This window comes from Leptinotarsa decemlineata, unplaced genomic scaffold (genome assembly GCF_025532065.1).
Source record: "Leptinotarsa decemlineata unplaced genomic scaffold, Ldec_3_MD MMD2_P_RNA_scaffold_12, whole genome shotgun sequence".
Classification (NCBI taxonomy): Eukaryota; Metazoa; Arthropoda; class Insecta; order Coleoptera; family Chrysomelidae; genus Leptinotarsa; species Leptinotarsa decemlineata.
In genome coordinates, this window is record NW_027412526.1 from 3450880 (window position 1) to 3473743 (window position 22864).

At 37.3% G+C, this 22864-nt stretch overlaps 1 protein-coding gene across 1 annotated transcript; it reads left to right on the forward strand.

Moving 5' to 3' along the window:
• Nucleotides 1-1658: 1658 nt before the first annotated feature.
• On the forward strand, nt 1659-21881 carry LOC111504049 (uncharacterized). Its single transcript, XM_074171890.1, has 7 exons — nt 1659-1887; nt 3426-3736; nt 5193-5886; nt 13364-13553; nt 18125-18288; nt 21201-21375; nt 21662-21881. Exons 2-7 carry the CDS (start codon nt 3433-3435, stop codon nt 21740-21742), a joined length of 1608 nt encoding a protein of 535 aa, XP_074027991.1. The 5' UTR covers nt 1659-1887; nt 3426-3432; the 3' UTR covers nt 21743-21881.
• The last annotated feature ends 983 nt before the right edge of the window (nt 21882-22864 follow it).

A 22864-nucleotide genomic window follows, 5' to 3' on the forward strand; every position in this document is an offset into this window, starting at 1 on the left:
GACCCCCTTCGACGGGCGGTCTCATGTTGTGATTTTCACAGATTGTTATTATGATCGAATTGGATTTTTCCAGCATGAAATTGTTGTGACAGGATTTTTCCTTCTATGAGTTTCGATTTATTTTTGTATTCATAACCCCATTTGACCCCCTTCGACGGGCGGTCTTATGTTATGATTTCCACAGATTGTTATTTTGATAGGAATCGATTTTGCCAGCATGAAATTGTTGTGACAGGATTTTTCCTTCTATGAGTTTCGATTTATTTTTGTATTCATAACCCCATTTGACCCCTTCGACGGGCGCGTCTCATGTTGTGATTTTCACAGATTGTTATTATGATCGAATTGGATTTTTCCAGCATGAAATTGTTGTGACAGGATTTTTCCTTCTATGAGTTTCGATTTATTTTTGTATTCATAACCCCATTAGACCCCCTTCGACGGGCGGTCTCATGTTGTGATTTTCACAGATTGTTATTTTGATAGGAATCGATTTTTCCAGCATGAAATTGTTGTGACAGGATTTTTCCTTTAATGAGTTTCGATTTATTTTTGTATTCATAACCCCATTTGACCCCTTCGACGGGCGGTCTCATGTTATGATTCCCACAGATTGTTATTTTGATAGGAATCGATTTTTCCAGCATGAAATTGTTGTGACAGGATTTTTCCTTCTATGAGTTTCGATTTATTTTTGTATTCAGAACCCCATTTGACCCCCTTCGATGGGCGGTCTCATGTTGTGATTTCCACAGATTGTTATTATGATCGAATTGGATTTTTTCAGCATGAAATTGTTGTGACAGGATTTTTCCTTCTATGAGTTTCGATTTATTTTTGTATTCATAACCCCATTTGACCCCCTTCGACGGGCGGTCTCATGTTATGATTCCCACAGATTGTTATTTTGATAGGAATCGATTTTTCCAGCATGAAATTGTTGTGACAGGATTTTTCCTTCTATGAGTTTCGATTTATTTTTGTATTCATAACCCCATTTGACCCCCTTCGACGGGCGGTCTCATGTTGTGATTTCCACAGATTGTTATTATGATTGAATCCGATTTTTTCAATATGAAATTATTTTGACAGGATATTTTCTTCCATGAGTTTCAAATTATTTTTGTATTTGTATCCCTGGGCGGTTTTGCTTCTCACAGTATAATATCATTTTCAAAATCGATTTTTCTAACATAAAATTATGGTGAAAGGATTTTTTTTTTATGACTTTCGATTCAGTTTTGAATTTTATCCCCATTTGACAGGCTTTTTTCTTCTAGGAGTTTCGATTACTTTTTATAGGTATGTCTCCATGTGACCCCCTTCAATTATTTCACTATTTGAGCCCTTCTAACTGCTGGTCTCATCTACTACGTCTGATAACAAAACATGTTTTCAGTGATAGATAGTTTCTTACAAATGTACTCATCCCCTATTTATAATTTTTTTTCAATCTGCTTTTTTAGTAGGCACATTCGAAAGAGTTGCCCGAGGTGTTCGTTCAGCGATAATAATAGAGCTTCTAATCATTTTTCATCTTTTTAATGTTTATTTCTCAGTAATAATTTTTCGACGTACGTCTATGTGCGCTCGGGTGTTTTCGGGATTTTGGCTGCTACCTTTTAGCTGCCAAGTTCACACCGGTAATAAGCCCAGTAAGTCAGGTGTCTCGCTCGCGAGGAAGGTAGTGTGGTTCCAGCACCGTTCAGAGGTACCGTTACAGGTGGTTACTCCGCGTCCACGTTCACGTCAGCGACAACGAGTACTTGGAAAGTCTACCAAGTCCAAGCGGTTCGTTGGTGATTATGTGAGTGCGAGTTTTCCGAATTCTGGACTAGTGGGAAATTCGTGGACAGTTTCTTAGTGTAGATTATTTCAGAAGCAAAGGTTTGTAGGCCAATCTTAGATCAACAGTTGCAATCTAAAATACTTCATTCATTTGACGAAATTCTGAATGGAGAAACCTATCACCAGTTTTCAATGTCGATTTTCCAAGACTATTTGGATGATCTACCTTTGGCTAACTATACCAACATCTGGTTTCAACATGATGATGCTCCACCGCACACTACCAGACGGGTATCTAAATACTTGACTGAAAGATTTGGTGATAAATGGATAGAGCATAATGGACCGGTGAGGTGGCCAGCAAGATCTCCAGACTTGAGTGTTATGGATATTTTCTTATGGGGTACAGGGAATATCAAAATATTGAGGAAGTACAGTGAATACTATTCGAAGAAGGGCACAGTTGTTTTATAATGAACACGGTCAGCATTTTGAGCATTTGCTATGATTTACTTCTGTCTTTACATTTTAGTTAATTATTGTTATTTGTTCAAAGTTCTATTTTCATTGAAAAGGACACAATGTCTAATTTACCTCACACACACCTCATTCATCAAATTTTGATTCATTGGCTTTTCAAACGCTCCAAACTCGGTGAGATTTTGATCCAATAACTTGGTATTAGCCAGGGGAGTAGTTGTTTTCTGATAGGTGTCAGTCCATTAACCTACTGTGTGGAGTGTTGAGACTGGCTTGAACGAATTGTTCTCTTAGATGATTTGATTTATAGCCAGTCTTCAAGTATGCCCAATGACTATACGTGAACGATGTAGTTGTCGTATTTCAGGATACAATTTTAAATACATTTCCGATGTCCTTACACTGTTTCTATTGTATTTGTAATAAATTTGTATCAAATCTCTTTTTTTTTCATTCGTGAAAGCAATTTATCGCCAAAAATTCAATGACTTGTACAATAACAAAATATTGAGTGTCGCAAATTGAAAGTCAAATGAAGAAATATTTTTTTAATACCTCCAATCATTCGAAAAAGAATGATAACTTATGATACATCATCGTAAAGGTAGAATCTGGTTCTACTCAAAACAGAAAGAATCAAATGTATCGCCCATGAGAAAAAATAAAGTTGATGAAGAACGTCAGATAGCAAATCTGAAAACACAATTATGTGGCAGGGAAAAAGTGGCAATATGAAAGTGCAATTTATTTTCGAATTCTTCGAAAAATGAAGCCAGAAAAAATAAAAACCATTTTCCGAAATTTCTGTTTTTTTCCGGATATCTCCGGAATTTCATAACTTTCTCGACAGCATATTATTAGTCAGGTAAATGCGCAACTTTGCCCCAATTTAACCATCTTCTTATCTCTCATAGGAGAGGATCGAATTTGAAACACTCTGTATACCTACACGGATTTTTTTCTTTTAGTAGTAAAGAGTAATGCCATTAGTCTTTTAGCAGTTCGGATTGACTCTGTATATGCTATACATTCGCTAGTTTTCTGGTTTATCAATTTTGTTTTCAAAGAGTAATCACTTGCAATTATAAGAATTCCAATCGTTTCAAAAGATGTGCTCTTGTCCTCAGAAAAAAATCTAATTTTTCTTGATTTTTCAGGTACCAAATGGCCAGCAAATTCTTTCTCGTTCTAGTCATCGTGAACTGCATTGGCCAGTCGTTGCAGGACACAAAAAACAACAAAATCAAGGAAGATGAGTCCAATCCGTACGCAGACGCAGTATCGGAAGTGTTGAAAAAACCGAACGTTGAAAATCTCGGAGCGATGTTCCAGAATTTTCTGGAAGGCGAAGGCGCTAATTTGATCGGTGATGTGCTTTCTAATGTTGGAAAAGCGAATGCTGGTCAGCTTCTGCAAGGATTGGGGTCTTTAGTGGGTGACAATCAGAAGAAATCGAATGATGATGGAGGTGGGTACTGAAACTTTCTATGTTCCTTCGGAGGCTTTGGAATATTCACTATTGATTTATATAAATGAAAAGAAATCATAACCGATAGATGTTTTGTGTCAAAAATAAGTATAAGTGAAAACGTTTGTGAGTAGAAGTTTTCAAAATTTCAATTATTTCAAGTATATGATACTTATCAAACCCAATGTTATTGTAATCTTCGGTTTTTCGTTCATTCATAAAATATCGTTCAACTGATAACCAGATACTGCTCTGCGAGCAACCCTCAGAAGTCAGTTAGGTATAGGAATAAAATACTTTGTCTAATTTCCACTTACTCAATGTACTGATATTAATACCACCAAGGTTTCGGTTTTTACACCATTCTCAAGTGTTCTAGCACTAGTAGTGCTAGTCAAGATCAAAATCAATGCTTAAAAAGCCCCTCAGGTGGTCTCTCATGAAATCACTGCAAACACAATTTCGAAATAATGAATATATTGTAACGGAAATTCGAAACACTCTCTTCCCAACGTTTTTACACATAAGGGTAAAGTCATTCTTAGACGTATATTGGAGTGAGCCAGTCCTGGAAATCAGGTCACCAACCACGGACTGCGATTCCAAGGATTGCATTTACTGGATACCCTGTGACTGTGGCAAATCCTGTATTGCCGCATTGAAAGTCCGCATTGACGAGCACAAGAGAAACACACAGCGAGTAGAAACCAGCAAATTGGGGATAGCAGAGCATGTTTGGACTCATCAACATAACATCAAGTGGTCTCAATCTGAGATCATCCACAGGCAGGAACACTGGTTTAAGAGAAAGTTCGAAGAAGCTGCATATGTGTTGTCTAATTTGTTCTTTCAGAGATTTCAAATCATATTTGAATCATATCAGACAATGGAAGTTGAAACTCGTAAAATTCAACCAAAAATGACTTCCATGTACACAGTGAGACCTCCTACTCAGATGAGACTTGAAATATTCGAAATGAGCTTTCATGGTAATTGACAACTTTGCCAGAAGAACGAATGGACGATGAATAAAAAATGATTTGGTTTGAATGGTCAAATCTTGTTTGGGATTTGTCGAAGAATTTGAAAATCAAGCAGATTTTACCATTCTGTAGATGGTGGTAGATTTATTCCTACGAAACATTGAAATGTATCTACAAAAATCTTTCTTCATGATAGGTGAAATTATCAACTGCAAGTTACTGATAAACAGCAAATTGTTCTTTTTTTTAAAACTATTTCGAATATACACAGTAATTTTAGGGGTTAGTTGGATATTTGCTCTTTTTACATCTTCATGTAAAGTTCTCCATTAAAATTTTCATTTTGTTCAGGTTATCGAAATTGACCACCCTTAGAAAGGTCCATAAAAATCTTTGACTTCCTCCACAGAAATATTTTCAGTTTGATGATTCAGTAGTCACCAGGCTTCGTAACATAAGCTTGTTCTTTCCAGAAGACAACGCTGCAAACCTGCTCCAAGGCCTGGGCGCCCTAATGGGAGCCTTCCAAGGAGCAGCAGGAGGAAGAGGAGCAGATGGCGGGGGAGCCCTACTCCAAGGCTTAGGCTCCCTATTGGGCGGCCAGGAAGGCCAAGGAGGAATAGACCCTGCCATGATAGGATCTCTGGTGAACATGTTCGCCCAGACGCAGGACAAACCCAAAAAGGCGAAGGCCTCCAAGAAATCCGGCCAGAAGAGCAAAGGCAAATCCGCCCCGGAGTTCGATTTAGGCAGCTTGGTGTCGATGGCGAGCAATTTCCTGGGCAAAGGGACAGGCAAGTCGGGAGAAGGGAATTTCTTGGACTATCTACCGCTGATCATGCAGACCATCAGCGCCTTTTCAGGGCCAGAGGCTCACAAGAGGGCGAAACGCCACGAAGAGCACTCTTGGGCTCTGCCTCCTCTTCTAGAAAAGGCGCACATCATGTTCGATCTGTTCATCCACTCGGAGATGGGGAAGTACGTGATTAGTGCCCTTGGGGCGGAGAAGACCTTCAAGGTTTTCACGGACGAGGAGGGGAAGTTCAGCTACCAGAAGTTCGGGGAGATGATGGAGAATCATTCGTTCAGAAGGCACTGGATTCGGATGATCACGGACAGGGTGGCGGAGTTTCTGCATTACGCTTCTGATCCCAAGGTTTATAAAGCGTGAGTACACTCTGGCATCTGATTATAAACACTTTTTTCACACCAGAACAAAAGAATATTCAATGAATTCCATATATCATATATTACACAGTGCGGCCAAGGTATCAAAAGTAATATTTGATGAAAGAGCCAAATATCTGACACCACTTGTCGCCAAGAGAGTGCTGTCAACTTTTTTTTTGAAGGGAAAGGAGGTCTTGTAACATTTCATATTGTAACAAATCAAAGAATTAACTGTCTCAAACAATTTTCTTTCCAACAATATTTCACTAATCGCAGACTAATTCATTTTTTACAACACTGGGACACTGAATCGACATATCCTTTCCTTTACCAGGACGTCAGCGACGGTGAAGGCTTCCTGGTTGGCCAGGTCAGACAAATTTATTTCCAACAATATTTCACTGATCACAGACTAATTTATTTATTACCACACTCAGCAACTAACGCTTGATTCATTTCCACTATTGGAATTACTTGTTTAGCCGCTCAATTCACTTTCTGAACTGCCCTCTTGGGTCGGGAAGGCGGGCTTATATAATGTAACGGTTCTTTCTAGAAAGCTGTAGTAAGTTCGATACTCGGCTAGAGTTTTACCGGCGGTTGCATTCTTTCGCGGTAATGTCATGTGTTTATTCGCTGAGTCGGCCGGCATATCGGCCAGGGCCGGCTTCAGATTCGTTACATTGCCCCCTTTTTAAAGACGTTTCGCCCCGAAATGTCATCCTTGGCGTGTGTCGATACCTGCAGGACTCTCCATTTCCAACATGCCTTTTACAATTCTCCAATCCAGCCGAGCCCAGAGGTTAATTTCGGGATTGCCAAGTCCACAGGATTCTGGTCCAGCATAGTGTCCCTCAGTCTGATGAGACTCCTCCAAACATCTTCAAAGGACGGTTTGTCTCGAGAATGCTTTTTGGTCACCAAGTAGAAAATGTTTCTCTGACCCTTCTTCAACTGTATCACTCCTCCGACATCTGGATTCTGTTCTCGTAATGTTTGGAGCTGACCGAAATTCTTGTTGAATACCACAGCGATACTCCTGAACATTTGGAAATCCTCTGTCACGCAGTGAGCTAGTGCGTTATCAACTGGTCCTTGAAAAGGACTCGTGGCTCTTCTTGAGTTAGCCCATGTACGATCCTCTGTCCGTTCGAATATAAAGACATAAACTTCTGGAACGTCATTTCATCCTCTGGTGGTCTGAGGGCGCGAACTTGGTCGTGATTTCCAGCGTAAGGAGCCAATCAAATGGTCGACCCTAGGCTTTCCTCGAGGTGGCTTATGGATTCGGTAGACGAGGTCATTTATCTTTTTCATGATTATGTACGGACCTTCCCACGAGTTCCGCAACTTAGGTGATAAACCACGGCGGCACTTAGGGTTGTACAGCCAAACTAAGTCACCGGTTTCGAATCCTCCAGCATTCACCTTGATGTCATTGGCCTTCTTCATCCTATCGCTAGCACTTCGGATGTTCAGACTGACTCGTTCATGGATGTCGTCCTCTCTACCGAAGCTTGCTGACATAGTCTTTTTCTGGCGGCGTCCCAAATTTCAGATTGCAAGGAAGCCGCAGCTCTCGGCTCATTATAATACTGGCAGGGGTTGGGCCGGTTGACAACAGGAACAGGTGGAGGTACTAGTCCTTGATGGTCAGAGACTATCTTGGACAAGTGGCGGTTTATGGTCTTATTCATTCGTTCCACCATTCCATCGGACTGTGGATGTAAGGCTGTGGTTCTGGTCTTTCGAATGTCCAACAGTTTACACATATCTTGGATCAGGATGGACTCGAAATTTCTGCCCTGGTCCGAATGCAACTCCATGGGGCAGCGAATCGACATATCCTTTCTTTTGCCAGAACGTCAGCGACGGTAAAGGCTTCCTGGTTGAACAGGATGGGCAAATTTATTTCCAACAATATTTCACTAATCACAGACTAATTTATTCATTACAACACTTAGCAACTAACGCTTAAATTCGAGTACTTTCTGAACTGCCCTCTTGGGTCGGGAAGCCGGCCTTATATAAAGTAACGGTCCCTTCTAGAAATCTGTAGTCGGTTCGCTACTCGACTAAAGTTTTACCTGCGGTTGCATTCGCGATGATGTAATGTATTTATTCGCTGAGTCGGTCAGGGGCGGCTTTAGATTTGTTACAATATAAAAGGCATTTCAAATATCATTACAATGACCCCAACTACTTTGAATTTCGATAGCTGGTTGCGGAGTAATCGATGTTAGAATTTGAGTATAGGAATTCCGTTAGTCTGCCACACTATGTCAGATTTTTTGAATAAATGTTCATTGAAAGGAGAAATGAGTTGTTTGCAATAAATAGGTGTTAATTTCTAGGGCATAAAACGAGAGCATTTTATTTTAACCTCGTTATTATTTATTTTATACTTGACAGAACATTTGTACAAACCTTGAACCACCTCACAGTGAAACAGTCTATTTTCGATATCGTTTCTAACATTTTGAAATGTTTTTGAGGTAATGCTAACACCGGTATCGGTAATTCTGTCTCCTAAGTTTCCATACTGTCCCAGGTGGCGTAACATAAACCTTCGATTCATTAGAGCCCCAAAGGAAAAAATCGAGAGGAGTCAAATCCTGTGAACGAGAAGTCCATTCCAACGGACCGCGCCTACCATGAGTTTGTGATCCAATCAATCCCTTAATATGATGGCGCACTACCCTACTGGATTTTCTATTTCTTCTTGATTGTTGTCTAAAGTTTCTTGAATCCATGGGTTATTGAGATTTTGAAAAAGAAGGTTTCGAGAATCTTCACCTGTCAGATTTTCTTCTAGATACATGGGACCAACAATATGGTTTCCCAATATTTCTGCCCAGAGATTAATTTTCTGAGAAGTTTGACATTTCTGTTTGAAAAAAGTGAATACACTGTTTACAATCAAATGTTCAGACATTAATTCACAAAACTGTATTGTTCTGCCAATTCTGCACCCAATTCTCTGAGATATTTTCCCCAAATCGGATTATCAGAAAATTTTGCATTTCTGCCTGATTGATTCAAGAGTCCAAGTGTCTCAATCAAGAGTCCAAGCGTCTAATACATCCATTAGGTTTCCGGTACTCCCACTCAATCTAAGAAGACCTGATGATGGAGATCTTTGATGGCGAACTGAAAAATCAGATACTTGGTTTTTAAAATTTATTGTCATTGAATTACTGATAACCAGTTCATGATAATTTTGAAATTTGTTTCTATACAGCTAGGATGATATAAAATCACAGTATCATCTGCACAAAAGACTGATTTTTTCCTTAAATTTGCATACAAAACATAATGGGTGAACATTAAATAATATCAGACTCAAGAGAGATCTTTGAGGAATTCCATGAGGAAATAGTTGTTGTCACTGTGAATATTAGCGATTTCAAATTTAAAATAATTTATCTAGGTCATACCGATTTCTTTAGTTTTGAAATGTATGATTTCAGGCTACTTTTTCTCGGTAATCTCTCATCCAATGTAACTTTGATACTTGTCATCCGGTATGTCTTTGGATAGTTCCATCTAAACATTACTGTCCTTATCTTAATAGTATTTTAAACAATGGTTCTCTCCCCATTTACCTACCTTGAAGTAATGACAATTTTCATGGGTCATCAAAAACGCATAAACAATATCCACGAATAGGTACTTTGAAATCACCACAATAACGAAGTTTTAGTTTCATCATAAAATTTCATTTTGATGATCTATTGTATTTCAGCAACAAAAATAAATCACTGGTACGAAAATATAGACTTGCAAATATAACTTTCTGTAGCTCATTAAATTTATCACTATTTTCATAGACTTAAGTAAGGCATTTGATCTGGTAGATCACAAAATTCTCCTAATAAAGCTTGAAATGTATGGAATCGAGAGAATAATCCACAAATAGTTTGTAAGTTACTTAGAGGGTAGATACTACTATGTAGAGGTTAGCAGAAATAAATCAGAATCTAAAAATTTTTACCTCGGAGTTCTTCAGGGTTCTATATTAGGTCCACTCTTATATATAATATATGTTAATGATTTTTATAGTGATCAGTTCGTTATGTATGCTGATTATACATCTTTATTGATAACTCAGGAAAATATTAAAGCCACAGTTAATAAAGCATCTGATAAAATGAAAAGAACCCAAAGTGGTTCTCTGTTAAATGAAAGAAAAAATGTGCTTTTACATTTCAATCGATCAAGAACCACTCCATGCATACCTACCATGCATACCTTCATTGTAACATTTCCTATGGTATTATAGCTTGGGGAGCATCTAGTGATTGTTCCAGAATACTCAAAATTCAAAAAAGAACCATAAGATATATAGCAAGAGTTACTAGAAGTTGCAAACTCATCTTGCAAATCTCAAAATATTAACTTTTACAAGTATATACATTTATGAGATATTTAAATATGTAAAATCGCACATAACCAGTTTTCCCACTCTTAATGGCCATAAGAATTATAAAACTAGAAATTCCCTACAGTTGGAAGTGCAAACACACAGATTAGTTGCATCTGAATCATGCCCCAGGCTTATGTCCATTGAATTGTACAATAAACTTCCAAGTACAATAAAAAATCTGACTGTAAAACAGTATAACTATCAAATCAAAGAGTTACTCCTAGATAAATCCTATTATCCTCTCAAAGAATATATGCATGTTATGTGGTTTCTAATATAACATGCATGATAACTTATGTACATGTGTAACATTTTAGGAAGATTTTAATAACGATATTTCTGCATGAATAGCAGATTATTTTAGGTTTTGACTATTATATATTATATTATATTATATTATCTATGTAAATTGTATATTGTGCCTCTAAGTGCACGGAGTTTGTATTTTTTTTTATTTTGTATTTGTACACGCTTTGACATACTCAATGTCATCTAAAAGATGATCCAACTGAATAAATATTATTATTATATTATTATCACTATCTCTTTTTCTTTCAATGGCTTCAACACATTATTTTTTACTGTCGCATACTCCTCGGGAGACTTTGGATTTTCAAGCAAGCGTGCCCCCTTCACGTGGTTATCCAAACCACTCCGGCTTGGAAACCGGCGTGAATAAAGGGTGCACTCATTTCATATTTTATCTGAATTTACACATATTGTCAACTTTGCACAATGGCCAATTACAACATAAAAAGAAGCCTTTATCGACACGTCCGTCCACTACCACCATGAAATTTGCTTGTTCTTTTTTGTATAGTTCTTGGTAAAGAATTAGAAGATGCCATTACTGGCGTTTGAAACCACTCGTCGAATCAATGAATCTTGGATAAATGTTAAGAACAATAAACAAAGATTGAACACCTGGGTGACAAGAAGATTTATGGACTTCTGGTAGGATCATCCAGGATTGGCTCACTCCTGTCATTGATATCACTTTAGGCTTTGCCAAACAAAGATTGAACACCTGGATCACAAGAAGATTCATGAACTTCTGGCAGAATCTTCCAGGATTGGTTCACTCCAAGGCGTTCATTCACCCTTCGAAGCTTGAATCCAAAGTTGTTGGACTACAGTAGGGATGAACTACGATGTTTAACAGTCCTGCTTACAGGTCACTGTCATTTGAATCACCATATGAAAAGACTTGGACTGTCGGAAGACAGTGTGTGTCGCCTCTGTTTGAAAATGATGAAACAGCAGAGTAATACGAGTATTCGCATTTCTTTAATATACTGCGTACAATCAAAAAGCATTTCGACGAATCAGTTATCAACGGGAAAACAACCTATCACCAAATTTCACAGATAGAAACAGATTTTTGTTTCTGAAACGATAAAATATTTTATTCATAGCTTGATACATTCATTGGGAAGTCGTCCTTTTTTACATTTCTAGGAAGTTCTTTATTGTGACAGATTGAAACGGAATTGTGTCTCATACATTGATATGAAATGTAATACAAGTTACTGTCGAATGGAACTTTTTTTTCAATATTGCATTTTAGAGAACTGAAGTTATCATTTCTATATCTCCATAAAGTCTTTGATTTTCCCAAACTGTAGGACGTGGAATTAGACAAAAAAACAAAACTAGTTTCTTCGTAAAAATGCTACAAATGAATTTTCTTTCAACCTCAAAAAATACATAATTTCTTGATATCTTCGAAAAATATTATTATCGTTTTTGTCATTGAAAATTGTTGAAAAATGTGGTATCAGAAATATGTAAATGGAACGATTAGCTGAAAATATTAGCGACTGTCATTAGAGAATTCCAGGAAATAGATTACAAAAAGAATGAGTTGACGACCCATTGTCCTACTTTTCATTTTCTGTATGTTACAAAACGTTTTCTGAAAATTACACTGTCAAATCAAGATTGCATTACTGAGAAAGAGTTCAAGTATCAAAACCTCTCTTGCATGTCGTTGACTCCATGATGGTGATAATGATAAACATTATCTGGTTCCGTATTTGCTTTTTGGATCTTCCACTGAAAGTGCTAATTTGATAGATAAATATCCTCTGAGAATTGCAGCTTGATTTTGAAATTGTTGCGAATGAATCAGATATGATGTTCTGTAACTAAGACTGAACGATAAACCACAGATACCATTTCAGGAAACTGAAACGATTCATTTGATATAAAGGTATTGGATTGTTTCAAAAGTTCTGGCTGTTTTGATGTCATGTGTTTCTGTAGCCTCAAATCACAATAATGAACAATGTTTTAAGAAATATAGGATTTGATTTTCGAAACAACACAAAAAATTTGAAAAAATTCATGAAACCTTAATTGGAATCGATAGAACGATCAATATAATTTAATGTTCGCAAAATTTTCCACGTAGTAGAGTAACAGAGGCCCAGTTGCTGCGAACGGCGACGAATCGACATTTCACGGTCATCACACGAGCACTGGCGGATACAGCCGCAATATTTTCTTCGGTTCTCGCTCTACGTATGCGTGTTAGTGGTTTAATGTCCAATGATGTAAACTGGGTTCAAAATTTAGTCACAAGCTTTTGAATAGCTTCCTCAGTAGGCCGACGAAACTGCCCATAAATTGGAAGAAATGCAAGATGCACTTTCTTCACCGCGCATGAATTTTGATAATGAAATTCAATAATTTGCAAGCGTTGTTCATTCGTAAGTCGATTCATGGTTTAATTATAGACCAAACTGAACGAGTTTGACAATGACACAAGACACGATTCACGCGTGATCTGTCGAAAACAGTGTTGCCAAAAAGATGCCAGCATTATTTATTGAGAGCTACAAAAGACATGACTTCAAAACGGGCAAAACTTTTGAAATAAGTTGATACAATGATCACCGTTGTTGTTTTCTACAGAATCTAAAAATACAAGAAAGCTTATGTCAACTCATGAAAAAATAAATCCCCACATTATAGTCACTTTCTACCGCCCCTGTATAATTCAAATCTCTCAATACAGTTTTTATTCACTAACTTCTCGACTTCCAGATATTTCTCCAGCGGTCAATTATTCTTGAACAGCTACTTGAAGATGCAGGGCTTCCCCAAAGCAGCCATGTTTGACCCTGCAAGGCCAGTTCAAACCATCACCGCCTTCTCGAATCACGTTGCCAAAAAGTACTTCGAAATCGACATCGACTCCAAGGAGTACGTTGAACCCGCTGTTGCTTACATCCAGGTGAGTCACCAATTTTTTAGTCCGTGGACTTGACCATCTTTGTTTAGAATAGAATTTATTAACCATTTCAGGTACGGATAGTACATATTACACGTCATAATATAGTTGTAGGTAAATAAAAATACAATTAATGAGTAATATAATGAAATAGATTGTATACAAGTCACATATGGAGTTTGAACAGGTTCAACAGATTGAATGAAACATTTACAGGAAATCCTTGTGAAAACCTCAGGAGGAGATTACACTGGAATAATTAAGCATCCAAGAATACCATAATAATATTGATCCACCAGAAGTTTTTTCGCGATAGCTTTAAATTTGAGTTTTTCAGGATTTTTTTTTAATTTTCAATGGTAGTTCATTATACAATTTGTTTTCATTGTGATATGATTATGTCTCATATGCTAATGTACAATGTGCAGGTATAGTTCAAGTAAACGATATAATGCAACCTACCTTCCAACACCCCCTTTTAATAATATATTTAGGGAGCTAACTATTCAATAATAATTTCTGATTATATAAGAAATTATTGAAAAAACCAATAAACGACTGTTACAAAAGCAATGAGATTCCTACAACTGAAATCATAAGGAAGAACGTGTTAGGAATCACACGTTAAAAGCCAAGACCTCGTTAGTCCTTAGCTCACACAAGATTCTCAACTTCTGAGGGTTGTCGTTCGTATGGGAGCGACAGCTGATTAACGGAAAAAAAGATTTTAAACAGATTTTTTTAAACATAACAAATTGAACACTTCCAGCCATAACGTGAGCTGCTGTGACAAAATTCTTCAGAATTGGAAAAAAAAACTGGCAGAAAAGGTTTAAAATAATAGTTTTATTAGAAAAATACTATATGTAGATTGGACACTTCTATATTAATGGTGGAAATAAATTCATTATTGATTCAAATGACGACAGTGAGAGTGAAACAGAGAATATGGAAGAGGAATTATCAGATGCTTTCGAAGAAAGTTAGTAAAGTGATTTTGAAGCGACCGATTGTATATTATATGTACTCATATGTACTCAAAAGTATTTTAAATTATCACCCTGTTATTTGAATCCCTACTTTCCCACTCACCTATATAAACGAAATTTTCAAAAGCAAAGTAAACTTCTCTGAAGAGGTGAAATACCTTGATACTATCCTCGACAGAAAGCTAACATGGAACTCTTACCTACAGAGTAGAGTAAAAAGAGCATATGCGGCTTATGAGCAATGTGGGAGGACAGTGGGACGCGCATGGGATCTTTCACCTGGATCTACACTGCAATAATAAGACCGAAAGTTCTACAAGCAACGGCCAGCCAAAAATTATATCAAATACGGCGATTGACTTGTTTAAACATGAGAGGAGCCATGAGAACAACACCAATTGCGGCAATAGAATTGAATACTGGTCAAACCCCTCTGGACCTGTACGTTAAAGAGGTTGCGTTAATGGCCATATTATCTACGGCTGGTGTAAACCTAGAAGCAGGAATGGGTCAATTGAGGCTAAGCCTATGGCGAGAAGCGCTTACTGCGCAACCTCTGCTGTAGTCAACCAGTGATGCGATTGAAACCAGGTTTGTCTTTAATAAATCCTACAAAATACAAATAAAAGAGAACACGGAGTCAGATGTGTCAGATGCAATACGCATATGCGTATTGCATTTGTAACATCTGACTCCGCAATGTGTATATATATACACACTGCTCAAAAACTGAAAAAGGCTCAGGATGTGGAGTGTACCCCAGATCACTAAGCCCAAAGATTAAGTGGGGAATGGAAAAAAATGCCAGCGTGGTTTAAACAGAACTGGCTGGTATCTCGATCGCCACAAAAAAAAATAACCAGGAAAGGAATATCTGGCAAAAGCATAACAATCTGCACTGATAGCAGACAAGCCCTATTAGCCTTGAACAGACCACGTGTTACCTCAGGGCTAGTACTAGAGTGCCACCAAGATTTAGCCAGAGCCTCGGTAGATTATAATATTATCCTGATGTGGATCAAAGGATACGACAGGAGTAAAGGTAATTGTTGACATTGTTGACTCTTTAGCCAAGGAAGCAGCTGGACTAAGAATTTCAGGACCCAGTGGCACTACGGCCTGATGACTTCGACAATGGCGGAACTAGCCAAACGTTACATCCATGCTCAATTCCTGAAGAGATGTGATGAAATCAAAAGATGCAATCTTGCCAGAATCACCCTGAGAGACCCTGGGAAGTTGGCGTCGAAGAAATAATGACGAAAACCAGGAGAAATCTACGCTCAACAGTAGGATTTCTGACTGGCCACTGTCAACTAAGAAAACACCTCCATAATATGGGGCTAGTGAACACACCTCCATGCAGGATGTGTGAACAGGAAGATGAAAGAGTCAGGCATCCTCCCTAGGAGGACAACTCCTCGGAAGGATGTACAATGGATCACATGTGGCCTAAGTGCTGTGGGCCAACACTCACCCTCCCTAATCTACAGATATAGATAAAGATGTTGGTCTATTGTATTGAGACAGAAAAAATTTGAAGTGCACTAAATTTTAACAAATCAGATATGATATCCTTCAAGTTGTATCATCAGCAAACGATGTATATTTACCTTTGATATCGGCATCATTATTTATATTTAACAGAAACGTAGTAGTAGATTGGTTGAATAAGATCCAAACCAACCCGACATGTAGTTTTTGGAGCGGATTTTTTTATTAATGCAATTGAAGTCTTCATTCACACACACTAAAGTTTTTATGTCGGCTTAGAGAAATAGAGCATTATTCTGCAATTGACTATTGCAATTTTCAAGCATGATAGGATTAGTTTTTGTGCTAAGCGAATAGCTATCATTATATTCTTTGATTAATTTACTATCCTGTATCAGTAAGTCAGGCTCACAGACTATAAACTTATTGTACCAAGTATAATTACATTACATACATACTGATGACAGTAATAAGAAAACGGATGAGTCTTTAACGGTTCTTTAATGAAATAAGAAATCCAAGCAGGTTTTGTTGCCACGCAATTCACACTGTATTACAAATTGAAACAACTACTAACGTATTTTTAAACTATCTCGTTATACAAGTTGATGAGTTTTGTGATTTACGGAAGATATTGGCAGAAATCGCGTTCTGGGACTTTGGAACCCTTTCTCACAATTGACAAAAATATAGATTGTTTCAAAAGTTTTCTCCGTTTTATTATCAGATGAAGTTCCTTCATCAGCATCAGCAGCCGGCATTGGTCAACGGAAGGATCCGATTCTCTATTCAAAATTTTTTATTGTTTATTGCAACAATTGAGATAGAATAAATTAAAATCGTGTGGTTACCGAAATTCTATAAAATACACCCAAAGACTAAAATGTACAAAACTTAATGAAATGTAGAATACGAAAAATAGCTATGGATGTTCACGAAGTAAAAGTTCAAAATGTTCACTGCGAACGTCTTGGCAACATCCTAATCTCAAATGAAACTGTCTTCTAACCTTATTTAACATATCAGGCATGTCCGACCTAATCACAAGCGTTATTCGTTCTTTTAAGTCATTCAAATCTGAAGGTATATTTTTGTACACATTGCTCTTCACATATCCCCATAAAAATAAATCTAATGATGAAAAATCAGGTGATCGCGCTGGCCATTCAATCGATCCTCGCCTCCTTATACACCGATTGGGAAATGTTGTGTCGAGGTATTGCCAGAAATCAACTTGGTAATGTGGTGGTGGTCCATCCTGCTGAAACCATATCGTATTCACTGGACCTTGAGGGTTTCCTGGATCAGGATATAAATTTGCTCAACTTGGAATGACATAATTTTGAAGTAGTGCCAGATAATAATCGCCATTCAAGTTGCCCTCAATGAAGAAGGGACCAGTGATATAGTTTCCTACAATCCCTGTCCAAACATTAACCTTTCGAGGGTATAACATCTGTGTTCTTTTCTTATCCAGTGAGTATTTTCCGTTGACCAGTAGCGGCAATTTTGACGATAAGCATTACCGTGTTAAGAGACAAAGTACACTCATCAGGAAACATAACGTCTTCTAATAGGATGATATTGTTATCCAACATGTCCGTCATTTGCTCACAAAAATAAGTTCTTCCATCAAAATCGTCTTCCATGAGCTCCTGAGTAGGTATCATTTTATAGGGATGCATTTTATTTTCTTCTAATATGTTTACTATCGATGTATGTAGTGGATGCCTGTCTACTCGATGTATGTGGGTTTTCCTCAAACTCAAGCATCACATCGAATTTGAATTCATCACTCTATGCTTTGACAACTGATGTTGTAACACAACATTGTTTTTTCGTTAAAGTATGTCAAATTATTATTTAAATCATACATGGAATTGGCCGCGGTGACAGCGTGCCCGACTCACGATCGGAAGACCGCGGGTTCGATTCCTGCCTCGACCAGATATTTTTCTCGAGAGAATTTATCTGGTTGAAGCTGGGATGATTCTGCAATCGTGTTAGGAACTATTTTAACTTTTTCTGTTTTTCCATCTACCAATTTCGAAAGTCTAACACTTTCATCGAAACTTTATGTTTTTGTTGCAGGACCTGTTACGTCTGGCAGAAAACTATGGATCGGTCCGCGACTCTAGCAACTCCAAAGAATTAGCAGACAAATTAGCAGACACAATCAACATGGAGATTATTGAACCTTTGGCAAGGGTCAATAGGGCATATCGTTTCTCCAAAGTAGTCCCACAATGTGAAAGGTGAGAATTATTTAAGAATTACACAAACCCTCATACTCGTCGAGTGCATGTTGTACACAACAACTGGTCACGCTAGAGTTATAACAGCGGAAGGAAAGTATTTCAGGACGATCCCTCAAATCTCCTTCTTTCCTGCATCTCACTATCACCATCACCTGCTCATCGATAGATGTGTAACGCAGGACTCGATACAGTATGAGCGTAACCTCTCTATGGCCTCGATCAATTACTGCAAGACATTTGATCCATGACTTGAGCTCATCTTGCATGATGCCCTGCGGTACCCCCAAAAGTGAGATGACATGAACAACTGATACCACTCTGACTTCACCCAAACATATGGCCTTAGTCCCCTTCTTTTCTGCATAACTGTGGGACCCCCGAAAGCCTGAAGTATAAAGTTATTTTATATGGATGATCTTGAATGGTTAGGCTCTGGAGGAAAGGATATCCATCAATCCTCAAGGATGGTGGAAGGGTACACACCTGCGTTCGGTATGAAGTTGGGGATAGACAAATATTCAACGGTCCATCTCAAAAGAGGACGACGCGGTGATTATGGAGAGGATGTGCACCATCTGGATGCCGAAGAGACATATACTTACGTCGGGGCGGATAAATGCCACTCACAAGTGGTATTCTCAGCACAATCTCGGGGAAGAACAAGGATGCTAATACAAATATACCAGCATTTCCGGATGTACTCGCCTCCTTTGGAGTAGTGGAATGGACACGGGAGGAGCTGTATCGTAAAGACTCGGAAAATCATGCATCTCCATAGAAGCTTGTATCCCAAATCGTCCTTTCGATGGTTATACCTTCCATAACAGAAAGAGTTTTGATCTCTGCATGATCCGCGACCATGAGAGGGAAGATATTGGAGCATTTGTTTTCGAAGCAGCTGCCCGAGCGTTTGATGAACTTGGTTTAGTTTTTCGAACACTGAACTGAAGGTGATCACAACTCTGTCACCAAGTTGGATCCCGTTCAGCAAAAAGGCTCACATCAATGCCGCAGAGATCACTTCTGCACTGCGCTAACTCAAGGAAAAGCTAATACATAAAGTATTTCTCGAAAAAACTTGAAGGCCTCGGATTTCTTCAGATTGGGAGGATTGAAGTGGGGAGCTGAGGTGTTTATCATAGTCTTCTAGGATGATGTATTCAACACCTGAGCTACTGAAGTCGCGTGACGGGTTTGGAGGCTCCTGACACCAGGTGCAGAGCCTGCCACGTGGCTCCTGAGATCCTGAAGCGCTTGCTGACAGCGTGTCCAGCCAATAAACATCGACATAACGCGGCCTCTTGGGTGATTTATCATCCCAACGGCACTTTTACGGTATTGATGAGAAACTACTGTTGCCTTGTGCTCCGGGGGATTATGATAGCGTTGCGAGGAATGAGAAGTATCGAAATAATTGGAACTATTCATTCCCCACCCTGGGGTTGATACCAGATAATGAGTATTTGTTTATCAAGCAAGCTGTTTCCAACGTGGAAATGGAATAAACTTTAATTGTACTGAATATAGGCCAACAAGGCCTGTTGTTCCATTCGGAATAGATAACGTATCGCTGTTTTTCAGTAGCACGAGTACATAATTGATGTAAGTTGCAGAACATACTCCCCAGAACGGAATTCCATATCTTTAATGGGAGTCTGCTAAAAATTATTAAACGGTTTCAACTCCATGGAGAATGGAATTCTCTGGAGGTGATTTTCACTGCATAACAACCCGAAGAAAGTTTTTGTTTATACCATTCTTATCGTTATAAATTCAAAAAAACGTATCAGATAGTACACAGTCCTCGATATTTATATATAACTTGAATAGATAAGAAATATTATTGTGAAAGTGTACTTGAAATGAACGTGAGGTTTTTGTTGTGTAAGACTTTAATTTTTCACTGTTTCCATAAGACATAAAAACAATGGTTGTACAGTGCGGTTCTTCAATGCCCCCCCTTTATTTTTTGAACAGGTCAATTAAAAAAATTGAAATTTGGGATAATGAAACTAATGCATGAATACTTCATTTTGAAGTGAAATTGACAGATTAAACTTCCAAGATGGCGACTGGACGTCATCTGGGAAAAAAATTAAATGGAAAGGGGGGTCTTGTGATACATCTTTTAGAAGCTCCTGACAAATGCTTCACTACCCTAGAATATGAAGTCAATATCTTCACCTACTACAAAATGGCGGAACATTTAATATTTTCCTGAAGACAAACACATTTTTTTTGTACCTTGGGAGTTGTCTGACTTGTTCTTTAGTCCAAGTCTATTTGAAGCAAAATGTGTACGAAACTGAACCTGCTTCAATATTGGATATACGGCAGAGAATAATAAATATTTGTAGAGATATTGACGTTACTGCGTTCGAAAATGTTCGGCGTGAAATATCGGATAGGCTGTTTATATGTCAAGAAGTTCAAGGCAACCATTTCGAGCATCTTCTGAACTGATCTCAAGCTTATTACCTCATATTATGTAGTTAAATACCAATATATTCAGGCTATTATTAAAAGTTCCGCCATTTTGTAGTAATTGAAGATATTGACATTATATTCTAGGGTTGTGAAACATTTGTCTAATCGTATAAAAGAACAAACAAGAAGATAAAACGTTCAGTTTGAGTAGAGCCATGAAGATGATAGTACAGCCTGCTATCGAAAGCGCTCGCATATAATAAGTAGAAGTTATTGAAGCTTCAAATCCTTTTTGTAAACAAATGTTAATATTGAAATAAATAATATAATAATAATAAATATTGTCATGGTGTACTGTTCTCTTTGTAACACTCTACATGGGATAAATCATACCTTCAACTCATAATCCTGTTCTGCAAATTTTTTCCCGATTGAAATCATGAAATGTAATGGAAATATACAGTGTGGAAAAATTATTGCAGGTATGTTTTGTGTCTAGTCAACGAAGAAAATCAAAATGAATTGGAAAGCTTACCAGGCCTTAAAAAACTCTTGTATCGAGGGGCAAGTCTGATGGCCGGATGGTTCTTGAGCGCTGAATCAGAAACGCCATTTTGGACCTTATACACGGATATTGTACAGGAAACGAATTGCAAGGTGAGTTTGATATATTTTACTCGCTACTTCTATGCTATGACATGAAAACTACTTCAATGTTCTTAAATTGTCTTGGAAAATTATCTTCCCGTTTGACCAACATTCAACGGACATGATCTTTTGGATGATTAGGAAAAAGTTTCAAAGTATGGGGGATTATTTGAATAATTATTCACTGTTGAATTTGTTAATTGATGATGAAGTCGGCAAATAGGAATAATAGTTCAATAAAAATTGACAGGTAGATATATGTGCAAATGTAAAATCAGTTTATTTTCTTTTTCAGAAATTGTACTCAGAAAAGTGTCACGATTTCCATCTGGAAGAACTGAGAGTAACAACTGAATACGTTCACAATGAACTATAGAAATTAGATTTTTCCCAATTCCAGGGCATACTTGCTTTATAGATGTGTTTCCAAAGTCACCGCCAAACATTTCTGTAAATCGACTCATAGGTTATTTATTTTGTAAAATAGTTGTAATAAATTTAATAGTAATTCTGTAGTTTGTATATATTTGAAGATTTGTGAAGATATCGATGACAATATTAACATAAAAAAACCTGTCGATATCTATTGATTTAAAAAATACAGTGGTAGTATTTTTCATAAACGTGTTCCTTTGCCAATTTTCCATATTGGGAAAATTCCCAACAATTGAAGTTATGAAAATGGTGTCTCTTGTATTTTTATAAATTTCTGAAGGATTTTATTTTATTGGTTAATAAATTCTTCAACTGTTTTCGGAAATATTGAATATTTCATAGAGTATATCAAAGAAGAGTAGGTATTTTTAGTAGACTAACGCGATAAATAATACTGTTTTTTTCAAACTGTTTCAAAGATATCGAAAAAATATTGATTCTTTCCTTTTTTTTTCCAAAGATATGGGAGTATCTTTTATCTGATAACGAATACAGAGAACGATATATGTTTGAGAAAATGAAAAAATTTTTTTTATTGTGTGTTTACTTTTTATTTTTGTCCATCTAACGATTTCATGAAAACTACTTATCGAAAGTAATACCACAAGATTTGTGTAAATGATGACTTGTTTTTTGGGGAAGAAAGTTTTTGGTTTTCTACTACTCCATCTTGATACAAAAAAAGGATGAGGTAATCTTCCAAAGAAAGGAAGGAAGTAATCAATTTAAAAATAAGTAATTCTGTACATGGATGTGTAGATCATGCAAAGAAGTAACTTTCAGACCCAAACTGAAAGAAAGTCCTCCTGAAAGAGCTACTTTCATATAAACATTGAGTTACACGAAAGAAAAAAAATCTTTCGAAACAAATACAGTGAGGATGACAGTGTTCCATATAAGTGCAATTTGTTACCATTAATTTAAAGTAGAACTCATGTGAATGATATCTGATTTTTATTCCACGACGAATGTTTGAAATACAAACTGAGTAAAGAAAAGTATCTTCTTCAGTGGTCACATAGAATTTTTCTTTTTTCATATTCTCAAATAAATATGAATCTCT

What these genes read in the sequence shown, in the direction of transcription:
- LOC111504049 (XM_074171890.1), top strand. Translation starts at nt 3,433, where the DNA reads ATGGCCAGCAAATTCTTTCTCGTTCTAGTCATCGTGAACTGCATTGGC. An exon ending in GATCCCAAGGTTTATAAAGC is followed by an intron (nt 5,887 to 13,363) that starts GTGAGTACACTC and finishes CTCGACTTCCAG; the next exon opens with ATATTTCTCCAGCGGTCAAT. An exon ending in TACAGGAAACGAATTGCAAG is followed by an intron (nt 21,376 to 21,661) that starts GTGAGTTTGATA and finishes TTTCTTTTTCAG; the next exon opens with AAATTGTACTCAGAAAAGTG.